Genomic DNA, 16,346 nt, shown 5'->3' on the forward strand with positions numbered 1-16,346 from the left:
TAAAAGCGAGTGATGTCTGTCACCTCTCTCCCTCCTCCATCTCTCTCTTACCCCATAATGGAAAACAAGGCAACAAACGCGGAAGAGCATTAGGACGGATGGGTAGCCTGCAGGGGGAAGGATACCATTGAAAACATAAATAAAAAGGCTACATGATAATTTTCTCTCTTGCCCTGACACTGCCACATTCCACTGGGTACAATGTGACCGGCGGTGTTTTTCAGCCCAATTCTTCTCATCAATCAGGTTTCAGTTGTAGTCTCTGTTCACTTCGGCCGCGGCCGCCAGTACCGATGAAGACTGTTTCACTAGTTGCGGTATATATTAAAAAAAAAAGTTAAAAACAAATAACTGTATGAATCCTCGAGCCTTTTATTTGGCCAGCTGTCCTTTAACTCCGAGGTTTGAGGAACTTTCTTTCAAGGCATTTCTAAGCAGCTTGAATCCAGGTTGGGAATTACATTTTCTTAGTGCAATGCGGAGGAATCTGCCAGGGCATTGGAACCCACTGACAAGTAGCGTTCACTGGATTTTTTCTTTTACGTATTCCACCTGGAATCCATTTTTGTCCCCAAAGAATTCATCCCCTTGGGTAAAGGTCATAGTAAATTCTCTTACAATTCCATGCATTAGCAATACGAGAAGAAGACGTGGTCAGTGGCACGGTTGTTTACAGCTGCGTTTCATCTCTTGTTTCAGGATTGCACGGGTCCAGCTTGTTACTGCAGCTGCTTTTTCGACTGTGGGAGTCATTGGCTACATGAGCTAGAGGGTCAGAGCGTATTAAATACCTAGGAGAAACATGGAACAAGCCCATTAGTGTTACATGTACATGGTAGGCACCTAGCTCATTTCCAAGCACACGGGCTTTCTTGGGGGACGCTCTCTGCCCTCAGTTCCTCCCAAGTTAACTCTGTTGCCATCAGTGGAGTTACTCCAGATTTACACCAGTTTAAATGTGAAGATGTGACGCAGGGGGCGGCGCTCGCTTTTTTGCCACCCCGAGCACGCCAGGCAGGCTGCCTTCGGCAGGCTCTCGGATTCGGCGGGTTGCCTGTGGGAGGTCTGCCAGTCCCACAGCTTCGGTGTACCCACCGCCGAATCTGCGGGACTGGCGGCCCTCCCGCAGGCAACCCGCCGGAGGGAGGCAGCCTGCCTGCTGCCCTCACGGGGACCAGCAGGGCACTCCCCGCGGCTTGCCGCCTGAGGCACGCGCTTGGAGCGCTGGTGCCTGGAGCCGCCGCTGTTCAGAGCAGCCTGTGTATCACTGGCTACACAAATATAAGACTCTCATCGGGGGGGCATTATAATAGGCTTAGTCTTCCCTGGTGCAGCGGGCGCTGCCGCACCACTGGACACCTGGGCTGTGGTGGAGGCTTAGCTTCTTCCCCTCCCTGAGGCCCCCCGGGCCTGCTGCTGCTGCCTGCCTGGTAAGTCCTCCTCCACTCCCCTTCCCCCCGTCCCCGAGGTTCCCACCGCTCGCCCCATCCGTTCTCCACGGCAGGGTCCCCAGAGCACGAGAATGACCCGTGTCAGCTAAAAATCTCAAAAATAAATCTATAGCTACTCAGCTGACATTTAGTAATTGTCTCCCACCGTTTTGCATTGCACTGCAAACACTCTGTGTTAAGTTCATACATACACTATATCATTGAGTTCCAGGCGTGTGTCCGGCGGCGGATTAATCAGGACATAGGATAATGTGTTCTGATGGTCATTCATTTCATCTGCAAGGGGTGAAAACCGGAGTAGTTATGCAGGTGGCTGCGGTGATCACTGGTAACTCTTGGCTGGATTAGTCAGTGAACGTTTTTTAAATCGCACATGCACTTGAAAATGGGGCATCATAGGGACTATTGGACATTTCCCGATTCGCCCCAATGCATTACAATTACAGAAGCAGATGTGCTAAAGAATATGTGTGAAATGGTGCTCTACACTCATACATCCAGCGTGTCTGCCAGGTTACCCTATGACAAATCCTGCTACAACAGTGCGTGGTGGCTCAAGTCTCTTTTTGGCTTGGTTTACTTTACACGCTACCAGGCCCCCTTGGTTCATCTAGCCCAATGAAAGCAGCACTTTAACCAATACGGGCAAGATGGGCTCAACCCAGCTTGCTTTCGTACCTGGGTGCCTCCCACCAGACCAGGGGCGGCTCTAGGAATCCCGCCGCCCCAAGCAGGGCGGTGTGCCACGGGGGGGGGGCGCTCTGGCGGTCGCCGGCCCCGCGGCTCCGGGAGACCTCTTGCAGACGTGCCTGCGGAGGTTCCGCTGTTCCCGCGGCTCCGGTGGACCTCCCACAGGCATGACTGCGGAAGGTCCGCCGGAGCCGGCTGCCGCCCTGCCGGCAAAATGCCGCCCCAAGCGCGCGCTTGGGTCTGGAGCCGGCCCTGCACCAGACAAACCAAAGCCTCACTAACGTGACAAACAGCACCACAAAAGCAGCTGGGGCCAAATGGGCTTGTGAGGAGCATCTTGCCTTTGGAGTCCAGAACGCATTAGTGTGAAAAAGCATTTGAACGTCAGCTTGTGGTAGCATGTTTTAAAGGTTCCCTTCCCCTCTGCATAGACCAGGAGACAGGCAGTTAGCAGGGGGCTGTAAGGTGGGCCAGGTGGAATGGCAAGGCTGGTTTACAAGTGGTGAGCCCTGCGACCACTAACTCCTCAGCGCACCAGTTCTCTCTGTGGAGAATAAGAGCCGCCCCCCCCCCCAGGATTTAGCTCATAATTTGGGAGCACCCTAATCTGATAGCTGAAGGGCTCCCCCCCCCCCCCCCGATCCTGCTCCTGGAATGGGCTGGGTCATGGACCACTGCTGCGCAGTCACTGGTATGTCTGCATTTGAGCCGGGGCGGGGGTCATTCTCCACTAGCTTAGACGTACCCGCGCTAGCTCTGCTTCTCCTAGCAGGCTAAAAATAGCAGAGTAGCACAAAGGGCCGGTTGTGATAGCTGCCCAAGTAGGTACGCATCTGGCCCATAGTCAGCCAGCTAGCCAAGCTGCCAGCCATGCAGACCTGACAGCGAAGAGCTCTGTGTTGCTCATACGCTTGGTTCTTTCACCAACAGAAGTTTGTTCAATAAAAGATATTACCTCACCCATTTGCTCTCTTATAGAGCTTCCTGACACCAGTACACACAGCCTGTCTGGGGCCTCCTTTGCCCCAGGAGCCTATAGTCACACTCCAGCGCCTGCTGTCCCTCACGCACGCCACACAAGCCCTACAGTCAGTGAGCCTTATGCCAAAACCTCTGGTCTGTCCCCAGGAATGAACTGAACATCTTCCAGGTCTATAGGCGTTCACCGGAGCAAGGCCCTACACTTGCCTCATTCGTTCCCCTGGACAGTTGGGCTGGCTCCTGAACTTTCAACCATCACTTTTTCAAAGCACCAGGTTGCTTGAGCACATGCGAGCATCTGAAAGCACTTAATGGCAGCCACACAGCTCAGGTATTTCAGTGCTGGACAGTTTTTAGTGTCTAGCTCAGCCCATATGGCATCGCTAAGGAAAGTAAAGAACTGGTCTTACCTTGTTTTAATGCAAAGAGAAATGTGACATTACTCTTACTGCACTATGTACACCACACGCCCTCCAAAACGCTGTCCAATGCAACTATAATACCCTTCGGCTGTATAATTTTTGCCACAGTCACAGATTGTTCATTATTTTACTCTTAGCCCAGCAGCAAGATTTATTAACATGATTATTTTTTTATTCTACCCAAAGAAAACTCAATGTAGTTTCAGAGCACATGGGACTGTAGCAAAGTTAGGTACTTAACGATGGCAGAATTCAATGGCAAGACTCTGAGTTAGTAGCAAGTTCATCAGGAAATATTCATGGCCATCAACACATGCATATCATAAATTACCTTGTAAAACATAATACTCCTTAGAACTAGCCTCATCAATGCTGCCAGCAAGATAATTGCATGGGTATATTTATTTTCATGGTCTAGTTACAGGATGTTCATGTCGCACAGAGTAAATAGTGTTCTAAACGGTAGCTCTGGCTTGTTTTTAAAGTAACTGAGCAACAAGATCATGAGTGAAATGAATGCAAGTACATCTGTTCAGCAGTCAAGAAAATTATGTTCATCAACGTGTAGCTCGGTAAGTGTCAATGGGACTGGGAGCTGTCAAACAATTAGCAGTTGTCACACATTCACTGACAAGATGCATTACGTACAGGATGGAAAAATGGGATGACAGGTTAATAGAGAGGTAAGGCAAGGGCAGAGTAATGACTGAGACAGTTACATGAAATCACTATAAGGCTTTTCACTGGGACTTCAGCTCTAATATTAATCTGAAATACTCCAGCATCACAGAAAACCAGCTACTGTGCTTAGATTTTTGCACAATTTTTGAAATCGTAGTTAAGGTTTTATCATAGAGCGAATGTTCAATGGTGCCACAGTCTGCTATAGCTTGCAATAGCAGACCTCCCCTAAACAGATGTTATCTCATGCATGTGTTTTCTCCACTTACCGTTTCTCCTTCTATGCCTGAACCTTTCCCCCAACCCCCCAGTCTTTTCAATTCTTGTTACATCTTCCTTGGTTTTGATTATTACAATATAATTGACTATTCCTTTAAAATGTGTTCTCCAGTGGCACTCTAGAAGATACTTTTTTCAGGAAACAGGCCAAGATGTCTATAAAAGCAAGTCAAGCAAAATATGAAATAGATTTGCCTGAGCAAACGGCCAAATGCAGGTGCAAAGAGGCATGACGCCAACTGACAGCAAATGTTTGCTTTCCAGGGCAGATGTGCCAACTGAATTTACTCACACATAAATACGCTCATAGTAGCTTGTGCACATCTGGTCAGCACAGAAGCATTGCTCAGAATTGCGTGTACAAATAGTATGTAATTGTCCCCTCCTGGGATGCCAGGCAAAGTGATGGTGCAGCGTTGGCACCACTGAGGCCCTGTGTATGGCCGTAACAATAGGCTTCCCAGTTACCAATAAACATTGCATCAGTGGCCTCCAGAGGGTGGGTGGGTGTGTGTGTGTGTGTGTGTGTAGCCCATAGCGCTTGAGGCTAATGGAAAATCAGCTAAGCCATAACATTCATGCATTATCTGCTCCTGTACAGAACTTTGTGAAAACTAATACACCTCTACCCCGATAGAACGCTGTCCTCGGGAGCCAAAAAAATCTTACCGCGTTATAGGTGAAACCGCGTTATATCGAACTTGCTTTGATCCGCCGGAGTGCGCAGCCGCGCCCCCCCCCCAGAGTGCTGCTTTACTGCGTTATATCTGAATTCGTGTTATATCGGGTGGCGTTATATCGGGGCAGAGGTGTACCTAGAGCAGAGATTAATCTATAAACTGGTTGTAATGACTATACAGGCTGGCTATTCCTGTGGCATCACTAATAGCTTGTTTTAAAGACCCTAAGCCATGTAAACATGATGTTGTGCGATAGGCACAGAGTGGTCCTTTCACTCCCTCTATATTAGAGATGGAGACAGTGGTTGAAGGGTTTAATGGTGCCCCACACTGCAGTGAGATACATCAAATCCCTCCTTCTCATTCCTTCCCCCCCATTCAGAACCAGACCCACACAGCCTGCCTGCCACCCCATCTCCATCAGGACTGTCAAGGGCTCCTTGCAATGAAAATCCAGGAGCACATTGGAGCTCTACGTTGCTGCTGGCTCTGAGACTGCGTTGTCTTTTTGGGCAATTTGAGAGAAACAACCGGCCTTGAAAATGGTTACACTGGCCCCAGGGGCAGAAAACAGTTGTGCTTTTATGTCCACAGCTTGTGAACAGAGGAGTCTCCGAGGAGCCAAAGATAGCTGAGATCTGGACAAAGGGTATTGCTTAAAATGGGAGTCTAACACAGGGCCTTATCAGCTTTCCCCCATTAGGCCCCTCTCTAGCCCTAGGCACACAGACACCAGTAGCCCGGAGCAACTTTCTTTCATCTTCAGCTGGCCAAGAGCCAGCACCCATTCCTCTAGGTGCATCACATATATCTATGCCTCTTCGCTCAAGGTTGGAGCAAAGCACCTTGGCTAGGATTAACCGGGAAGGCCACACCTTCAGCTAGTGCATCACACATGGCCACGATGCATAATATAAGTGGGCACCTTTTGAATAGCAGGTTACACCTGAGTTTCACTTTCTACATTGGCTGCCAATTCACTTTTGAATGGATGAAATCCTATAAAGCCCTAAAAAACCTACCCTAGTGTAGTCTCCAGCTCTCTGCTCACCTCTGCCTCAGCATGTCTCCGCTCAGAAGGAACTCTTCAGCTATCTGTCCTGAGGGCAGAGTCAATGAAACCCAAATCGCATTCTCAGGAGCAGGTCCCCACCTCTGGGATTCGCTCCCACATCGTTTCCTCTTCGGGCTTCTCACTAACTGTTGGCCTTGGGGTCTGCTGACCATCTCCATGGTGATGAAGGAAGACGGGTCAGTTGCTATGGAGTGTTGTGATTCGTGCACTTCTTTTCAGGAAGCTGTTGTTTGGTACCATTCTAACCTATGTCCAGCATACCACCGCCATGAGCAACCAATCAATAGTTATAGCCTTCAGACAGTTTGGTTTTAGCTGATCACATCCCAATGCTTAGCCTTACAGTGAAAAGGGAGCAGAAGCATAGTAGTGCCATGAGAGCAGGGCTAGAGACATTTAAAACTTCTTACAGCTTGGGCATTACAAATGCGCAGTTTGCCATATGACTGGGGAAGGAGTGGGCATACCTTTGGTAGAGGCAGGATTTCCTGCTCCATGGAAGCCACTTTTCCTAGCAAAACCATGCATTAGACTGAAGCACTGCTAACCCACCAAGTATATTGCCATAGCGTCTTCTCTGGATCAGAGACTCTGTTGTGCCCATCTTGCAGCTATATGCTCGCTAGACCAATTTAGAGAGTGTCCAGATATAAACTTGGTCTTCTGACTAAAAACCTCTGAGCTCGTAGATAAATATGGAATTTAGATTGGCTGAAGAGCCACAAAATAATATTAACATTAACAAATTTTCTGTACTTTTTTTTTTAACTTCTCCTGGCTTATCAGGTTGTAAGTACGAATTCATAACGCTCTGACTATTGAGGTATTTACACCTTTACAGCATAATAAATCAAAAGAGCTTCAGGCAAAAAAATGTCACTGAGCCATGGATTAACAAATATGGACTGACTAGCTGGCAATATACTGTAACTGAGTGGGACTTCCATGAAACCACATTTGGGGCCATTTCTCTGACAAAGCCCACGATCTATAGGGAAATGCCAACTTTTCACCTTAAGTGTTGTCTTAATGAAGGCCTGAAATTCAAATCGGTGACAAATTTTTTTTTGCTCATCTTTGGGTTTGATTTAAAAGGGTCTTGGCAGAGGATTGCTCCACAAAGATTTGCTTTATATTTTGTTTTGCTGTAGCCATCAAAATCATATGAACTTTGATGACTGTAATCTGTAGTTAAAATCCCTTCCCACAGGTACCGCTCCTTAAATGCTTCAAGTTCTTTCAGCCTGGCCTGTTTTCTACAAAGCAACACAGCATGGGCATGCTTCAGTCAGGGACTGAGTTACTGTTTAACCCAGTCTGAAATTCGGCTCCCACTGCGAGATTTCAGTCTGGGGGTAATTGCAAATAAATCCTATCAGGCTGGAATGAGACCGTCCTCTTGGAGACTAAACAAGGTGCTCAGACTAGGTAAAGCGTGGGTGCTAAGAGAATTTGGTCCTTGCTCCTTTGAATCAAGTCAAGCATCCACAGATGACTTGGGGCTGACCATTAAGAACACCTAAATGGTTTTGTTACACTTTAAGATTCTCCCATGGGAGTTTTGAAATAAAAGAGCAACAAAACCTAGTGGAAAACAGTTCTTTAAATTATACGAGGCTCTTACATTTTGATCCTGGGACACATATTTTAAAATAAGAAAATGAAATATTTGCATTTCTATAGTGCCATTCACTGGCTGGCCCCAAAGTGCTTTGTAAACTGTCTCAGACTCAGTGTTTCTGGCATCTGGAGAAGCATACAAGTCTGGGGCAAGTTAAATCCAACACAGGCCCATATTCCATAGCTTCCAGAGAGGTCGCAGTTTATCCCCAACGTGTTTTATTCTGCCAAGGAAAAAAATCTGGGTCTCAAATTCCCAATGGTTTCAACAGACATAAATCAAGTTGCAGTGGAGGGATTTTTAAAGTGGCAATTAACAGCTGTAATTTCCTTGAACATTTTCAACTAGCAAATAGTCCCTGAATTTTCTCTCTGTGAGTTTACTGGATCTTCCATTTGTGGTTCAGCTACAGGATGGTCCTTTCCCAATCCTCTCCCACAAGCAAGTGCTTAAAAGGCTCAAATCAGTCTAAGGTGAAAACTGGCAAGCGGGTGTGGGTTAGACTTAATTGGCATGATCTCGTTATGCTGGGTGCAGCGAGTCAAGCTTGACTCCCAGGGAAAAAGAATTACCTTGCAAATATCCAAGGTTTACCCGATTCATCACATCACTGGCTGTTAAATTTGCTACATCCTCTACAGAACATACAGAGAAAAGGTACAGACATAAACAAAGAGAAAGAGAGAGAGAGATCAGCAAGCAGTGATTCGGCAAGTATTAGAGACGAGCTCCTGAGCTTTCATGATAAAATGGGCAAAAGAAAAGAAAGGAAAGGGACAAGAAGGCAGCCCAATGCATTCTGTCTGCGAGGTCACGGATAGTCAGACACCAACAGGTGAGATGCTGTGATACTGTATCCAGAGCACTGTGCCAAACGTGACTGGGCCACGGACACATCGCTGGGTCCAAAGGAGCCTTCGACTTCACAGCGCATCAGCGGCACATTTCCATCTCCTCCTCTTTTATCCCCCTCTAAAGGCCCAACTGACCAGCTCCCCACTCTCCTCACGCCTGGAAATGTAGCGTTCCAGCTGAACAAGGCCTGGCGTCCAGTAGGGCCTAGGTGCTGCAGAGAGCTCTGAACATAGACCCAGGCCACACACCATGTATGCTGCAGTCGCTATATAGGACAGGATAAGCTGGGGTATCATTAACTTCAGAGGTTAACCCTTGTCCCCACCATCAAAATATCACAGCCCATTATTTGGATTTCATTCACACTCTGGGGTGTAGCTGTTATGAGTCTAATGGCTCCCAATGTGTGAGAGGATCTAGTTTTCCCTTCCAGCTGACAAGTATTCACCCACCTGGACATTTGGCTGCACTTCAGAACGAATGTCCAGCGAATGCTAGAGGGTCGTGCAAGCCCATAGGAGCAAGCTGTAGAAATTCACAAAGGCGAAACCCTAGACATCTGCTAAGAAAAGGCAGATGTACAAGTTGCAACTACCTTCAAGCACTGTGACCTGTGTGACCAGCTCTTGGATAGTCTGTATCTCAAAGTCATTCTGGCCTTTGGTAGCTTTACTGGAACAATCTTTCCATTAGGACGGGGTGGGCAAACTTTTTGGCCTGAGGGCCACATTGGGGTTGCAAAACAGTATGGACGGCTGGATAGGGCAGGCTGTGCCTCCCCAAACAGCCTGGCCACCACCTCCTAGCCGCCCCCTCCCACTTCCCACCCCCTGACTGCCCCCCTCAGAATCCCCAATCCCCTCTGCTCCTTGTCCCCTAACTGCCCCCTCCTGGGATCCCCTGCCCCTAACCGCCCCTGGGACCCCACCACCTATCCAACCCCCCCTGCTCCCAGTCCCCTGACTGCTCTGACCCCCATCCACACCCCCACCCCTTGACAGCCCCCCCCCAGGACCCCACACCTATCCAACCCCCCTGTCCCCCATCCCCTCACCACCCCACAGAACCTCCACCCCATCCAACTGCCCCCTGCTCCCTGTCCCCTAACTGCCCCTGGGACCCACCCCTATCCAACCCCCAGCCCCGGCCCCCTTACCATGCCATTCAGAGCAGCATGTCTGGCAGCCACGTCGCCCGGCTGGAGCCAGACACGCTGCTGCACTGCCCTGCAGGAGCACACAACCCCACTGCCCAGAGTGCTGCCTGCGCGGCAGCGTGGCCGCAGGGGAGGAAGGACAGTGGGGGAGGGGCCAAGGTCGAGCCTCCCCGGCCGGGAGCTCAAGGGCCCGGCAGGACGGTCCCACGGGCCGAGTGTGGCCCGCGGGCCGTAGTTTGTCCACCTCTGCATTAGGACATATAATTTTCCTGCTTGTCTAATATTAAAAAAAACATGTTCTCTTGGTTCTCTTATTCCATGACTTGACACGTGCTCTTGCTGTCCCCCAGCTAATAGCCCAGGGCATTATTATACTAAATCCATGTCCGTTATTCTGGATCTGCCTTGACGGCTCCAGTGCTCTAGTACAACGGCCAACAACTGGTGATCATCTACCACAGTAATTCTTTGAGCATTTGCATGTGAAGAGGAGGAAACGCCCACATCTATGCTGCAGACTTTGAGCTCCAGCTGAAGGAGGGCTGCTAGTTCAACAGAACAAGCAGCAGAAAGTCTTGGGATATTAACAGTGGGGGAACAGCAGATTGAGAAGAATGCAGTGAGGAAATCCTTCAAACTCACTCTACCATGCTAAAATGGGAATCTTTGCACTGACGTCATTGGATATGGGTTAGAGCCTTCATTATACATCTCTCTGCCGCTCTTTAAGGAAACAAACTTGCTGGCGAAGGGACGTTGCTCCTAGTTCTAATTCTGGGCTGTAAAGGCTCAGTGACGATACCTATTGCTGGCATGTTGCCAGCAAGAGACTAACTTGGCCATCATTAACCGCTCTTACGGCAAACTCTCCACTCACATGCCTCTGTTTCCTGTAGACACAATGGCACACAAGCAGATGACCTGCTGTGAGCTCTTGTACGCCGGTAAACCAATTGGCATGGGGATGCCCGCTCCAGTTGACGCTAGATGTGGGTATGGTAGCACTCTGAGTGACAGGGCGTGAGGATGACAATACTGCTGTCTCTGTAGCCACTTGGTTGTTCAACACAGTGTCATTACATAGTCACGCAGACGCAGCGGTTTGTCTCCGTGTTTCTAGTGCACCCTGATCCAGAGGACAGCAATAATGTTTGTGCTTGGTGCTCACTCAGCCTTTACTCTGGAAGGCTCTGACCCTACCAAGGATTTCAGCGAGGCTCTGCACGCATGCTCAGAATGTGCCCAAGTGCAGTTAATTACAGGACTGGAGCCTAAGGAGCCATCCCCTCGCCTCTTCTTGATTTGATTAGCTATCATGGAAGTGACATGAACTCGTTGTGCAATTGGAAAAGCAGGGAGCTGAAGGCGAGACGGGAGAAATGCTCCACAATTCCACATCCACCGGTAGAACGTCCCAGCTCCAAAGGGGCCCTTGGAATGACACCTTCTTCCTTAACTAGGCTTGTGGAACCGGCTGGTGCATTGGGCAAATCTTTGTTTCCTTTCAACCCCCCCCCACCCCTCCGCCCAAAACAAAATGTATTTATTTCTAAGTTCTTTCCCTCTCTTCCATGTGTCTGAAAAGTTGCAACGATGCAAACAACTCAGAGACCAGAAATCTAAAATCCCTCCTGAACTGTATTGCCAGGGTCACCGCAGCTCCACAATCCCACCATGCACAACGGTCCTGGCCCGAAGGCTCCAGTTACACAGCTCTTCGTTTGCATTATTTTGTCTCAGACTGGATGCCCTTTGGAGTGTGGGTAGGGAGCTATCTCCTCAACATGAAGGGTAGAAGCTTTTGTAGCATTGAGGCAAACAGGCAGCAGCACAGGATGGCTTAAAAGAAAAACAAGCAAGCAAGCGCACCGTGGGCTCAAGACTTCCTCACAACTAAGGGATTGATTATTGTCCACAAATGGTGAGACACACTATTGGGCTAAGAGCCAATTAAAATACTTTAGAAGAACTAATCATTGCACTGAGAGATTCTTACATTATGCCCAAGTATTATACCGTACAGTACTTGCTTTACTGAGAGCTAGGAGATAATTAAAGAGTTATTAAGTTCTACGCACATTGAAGTGAACCACTCAGCTCTATAGCTACTGAAAAACAATTCTAGGAGAGAATTTGCTGAAGGATTAAAAACTATAATGCTAGGAAATTGCCCCACTCTTTTCTTCCATGCTTTGCCAATGGGCTGGAATTCTCAGACAATAGCATTAGCATCTATTACAAATGGATATTTTGGTCAGCTTCATGATAGAGTGGGGCCAATATTTTCAACCTCTCCTTAGCCAGTCATCAATTTTACAGGCACAAATAAGTAATGAGTGAAATTTTGCCCCTGTAATTTAGGTCATTTAGACATTTATTTCCCTGGTTATACCTGGTCCTGAGATATTTATTGCACCTGAAAATAATGACAGATGTGTGCACAGCTATTTGTGACTGCTGAAATAAAGGCCAGTATCTGAAAACAAGCCCCTTGCTGTCTCGGTGCTGTGGGATTTATAAGGCAAGAGGACTGCAGGTTGATGGGAGTGCCGAGTTTGAATGGACTATCCAGAGCTATGAACAAGTTAGAGGATCAGGCTTCATCTTGGAATTGTTTTATACCCTGAATGTGTCTGGTTTGGCTTGGCTAGATGCTAAAATACATGATCAGCTTGTGAATGGGGCGCATCGCTGGAAAAGCCATTAACTGTAAGCAAGAACGAAACCTACTTACCATACCCAGTTGTAGGTAAACCCAGATGTTTCATTCGGTTTTTGACAAGCTCCGAAAGCTCCTGCCGCTCCGACCTCCTGTACAGACTCAACCTCTGCTGGCTGATCCACTCCGCCGTTTTGCTTGTGTGCTTGTTTCCCTTCCGACTCAGCCTGCGTGCCCACTGCATGCTTTTGCGCCGTAGCAAGGGGTGTTCAGACTGGTCGCTCGAGCAGGAGTTCCTGTGATGGCTTGTCTTGATGTTCCAGTGCTCCTTGACATCTTTTGTATCCTCGCAATCCTCGACATTGATTGAGATCTGCGACTGGAAGTCCCAGCAGTACATAAGGGGATGCACTAAATACCTTTCCGTTGAAAACACACCGAACACCTGACTCCACTGGAGTTGGCTGTGCCCAGCTCCTTGTAGGACCAGGTACTTACTTGGACAATGTATTATTGTGATCAGCTACCCATTCTTAAAAAGGGACTCCACCTTGGTCTACACCTTACACCAACGGCCAGCTAATCAGCATTCCCCAACATTATGAAATATGCATGTTAAGACTGCTACCTCCTGGATCCCTGATGATGCTGGGTGGATCCTGACAGCTCGATGGTGACATTTCATTTTCCTACTATCTGGTAGTGTTCTAACATTCACACCAAGGGACTGTTTCCCTATCTCTGAACCCCACCTCCACCCCAAAACCCTCTAATACTAGAAGCTATGTAGATGGTGAACTTGTAATTTAAAAATAATAATAATAATAAATGCATGTAACATCACTGGCACAGAAGTTTGTATGGAATAATGTTATCTCATGACGGCCAAACAGCTGAACTTCCATGTTTTCCTTTCATCCTCACGACAGATATGACAGCATATATCCATTATAAAATGTAAACCCGAATTGCATGTATTCATTTATAGTGCCATGATTTGCAGCACCTCTGACAAAGGGGTAGATTGGATTTAACTAATTGTCAACCTTCAGCTCCTTGCGGCAGTTTTCTATATGGCTTTCAATTCATATTTAAGATTAAACACTCTTCAAAATTAAGACTGAGTCACTAACCAACTAGTCTAATCTGCCCATACTGGGTATTGCTGAATTTTTCACAGCACTGTGTGATGGATATAGATCATCATTGCCCTGCTGAACATTAAGTTATGCACTAAATTTTAAAGAAAATTAAAATCGTAACAACGTTCTCACAGGCTCAATACAAACGTTTCTCACCTGAGTTCTGATGTCATGAGGCTGCATTGGAAATAAAACAAAATAAAAATGCAGTATGTGTTAGTGGTGAATATGTATCACTGAGTGCCCATCACATCCTAACTCTCTCTTTCTTGTCCCCCAGTCTGAGCCACTGTTTAAGATCTGTAAACATGTCCAGCGTTAACACATAATAATAATTAATCATGGCTTCTATGGCACTTTCCCGGTTCAGAGCACCGCAAAGAAGGCCGTTAACCTGTCCGTGGTCACACAATGAGCCAGTGGCAAGACGAGGATCCCACGATTACCCAACTCCAAACAGCATTCCTAACTTTCTATGCCAGTGCTTGCTTCACCTTCGCCTTGTCCAGTTACCCAGGCTCGGCAGTGCAGATGCAGACCACAGAGTAGGTGCGACTGGCACAACTTTTACAAACTGGTTGGCCAGGCCTGGTGTTCCTGGTTTAAACTTGGAGTTTTCCTTCTGCGAGGTGGCTGCCTGCCATGGCTGATGAGCCCCACCTGCCCTGTTTCTGAGCCAATACGAAATACTAATACGATTTTTCAAATGGGGATTGTGGTGGTGCTGAGGAGCCCCAGCACCGCACAGGATCCCCTAGGGCTAGGTGCTGTACAAGCACAAACCCCTCTGCCACCAGTGCATATTTGTCTTTTAACAAAAAGAACATTCTCACATACCCTTGTGCCATGTAGAAATTAGGAGAGAAGAGCATGGACTCTGCGAGCCAGCCTCCTTTCCAGTACGCATTCCTACCTGCTCCATACTGGGCTAGTGCATGCACATTTGTTACATTCAATCCCACTGCTTGGGCACCAACTCCAGGCAATCGGGAGCCCCCTTTGGCTGCTGGCAGCCTGGCCCAGCTGGTCCTTTGATGGAAATGTTACTCCATCAGCTGCTCAGATGGGATTTCTCCTTGCCTGGCTAGACATGGGTGTTACTATAATGCAGTTCACTAACAGCTATAAGGTCAGAGCAGACAGTGCAAGTAGGGTGACCAGACAGCAAGTGTGAAAAATTGGGATGGGGGTGGGGGGTAATAGAAGCCTATATAAGAAAAAGCCCCCAGTATCGGGACTGTCCCTATAAAATCGGGACCTCTGGTCACGCTAAGTGCAAGGGACCAGACTGACTGACGCCACTGCACACATTTTGGAAGTACTTCTACATGTTATCCAGTGACTTAACCCTGCTGCGACCTTTCACACCAGGGCTGCAGCCTGTAAGGTTTTCTGCACTCTCTGACCCCTACATTTCTCACCTCAGAGGTTGAGAACATGTGCGATTCAGTTCTGTAGATCCCAATGGGAATTTCTGCGCTGGAAGAGCAAAGCTTCTGGAAGAGACGGCCATACGTCCGGATCCACAGGTCATCCTCAGTGATTTTCATCTGACCAACAGGGGGAAAAATGTCTGTTTGCTACCACTGAAGGGACCCTCAGCAACAGGGCAATCCTGTCTTGATAAGGTCCAAAGCTAAAGAGGTTGGATCCTGTTCTGAACTTCTCCAAGGCTCAGGGACGTTGAGACCCAGGGCTTTGGTTTGATCCCACAGGGAGGGTGCGTGAGATTCCTGTCGAACTCTCTTGGGACAGAGGTTGTTGTAAGGTTCAGCTCTACCCTTAACTCTTACTGCACATGACATGGAGGAACCAATCCACTGGCCAAGTTGGTGTGATTTTTGTCTCCCTCTAGAGGCCAGCCCCAATGACTACAACAGTCTGCTATTCAGTGACAGAAGTTCTTCTTTACTGTGGCTCAAGAGGCCTGTGCTTGGGGGCTGACAGTCCCCGATTCAGTCCCCACAGAATGTTCACATGCAGACCCGCATGCATGTGTGACCCCATTGCATGGCAGCTTGAAAGAGACAAACATTAGCACTTACTGCACAGAGGTAGCCAGAACCCGGCGTGGTGTCAAGGCCCAGCAGCAATCTCGTAATGGTGATCATGTAGTCCTTCACAAACGACTGACAGGAGAAATTCAGAGAGAGATCAGGCCAGCAAAAAGGTTTCACTTGTTCAACTGTTCACTTTAATGTACAAATGTAAGGACAATCTGAGATTATATTCTATATTCTCTTCTATTTGTTTCTTAGACTGTGCCCACACCCCTGGTATCTGGGCACATTCCAAAGGTGAATTCAGTGATGTGACTAACATCTGCCACATGTGGCTCCTTCCATCTCTCTCTCTCTCTCTCCCTCTCCTAAGGGGGAAAATGGCATGTGGATTTATTTTTTTTAACTCATGCTGCATTCGGTTTTTAAATGATTCTCTAAAATACAGGAAACCAACATCATTAACAAGAAGAAAGTAAAATGTGCCCTGAAGAGGGATATAATGTGGGGACAGTGTAGAGTAATGTATGCATCCAAATGGCTCAAGGGTCCCTAAACTAGACACGTGACACGTGACACGTACCAGGCCGCACGTAGAACCCGGGTGATGCCACACAGGGTACTAAAGGAGCGGAGAAAGCGTGTGTAGAGCGA

The 16,346-nt window shown here is 47.9% G+C and overlaps 1 protein-coding gene across 3 annotated transcripts in view; it reads right to left on the bottom strand.

Moving 5' to 3' along the window:
- Positions 1–218: 218 nt before the first annotated feature.
- Positions 219–16,346, bottom strand: part of KCNT1 (potassium sodium-activated channel subfamily T member 1) — a 165,121-nt gene continuing 148,993 nt past the window's right edge. For 2 of the 3 annotated variants that reach the window (XM_039506903.1, XM_039506905.1), the window contains 7 exons: positions 15,738–15,821; positions 15,114–15,242; positions 13,849–13,869; positions 12,626–12,929; positions 8,453–8,515; positions 1,643–1,727; positions 219–791 (listed from right to left, as the gene is read on the bottom strand). In XM_039506903.1, the coding sequence (XP_039362837.1) occupies positions 671–791; positions 1,643–1,727; positions 8,453–8,515; positions 12,626–12,929; positions 13,849–13,869; positions 15,114–15,242; positions 15,738–15,821 (807 nt within the window). In that variant the 3' untranslated portion in view covers positions 219–670. The remainder of the gene's footprint in view (positions 792–1,642; positions 1,728–8,452; positions 8,516–12,625; positions 12,930–13,848; positions 13,870–15,113; positions 15,243–15,737; positions 15,822–16,346) is intronic. The other variant, XM_039506904.1, reaches the window with a different exon arrangement.

The sequence above is a fragment of the Mauremys reevesii genome, linkage group 19 (genome assembly GCF_016161935.1).
Source record: "Mauremys reevesii isolate NIE-2019 linkage group 19, ASM1616193v1, whole genome shotgun sequence".
Classification (NCBI taxonomy): Eukaryota; Metazoa; Chordata; order Testudines; family Geoemydidae; genus Mauremys; species Mauremys reevesii.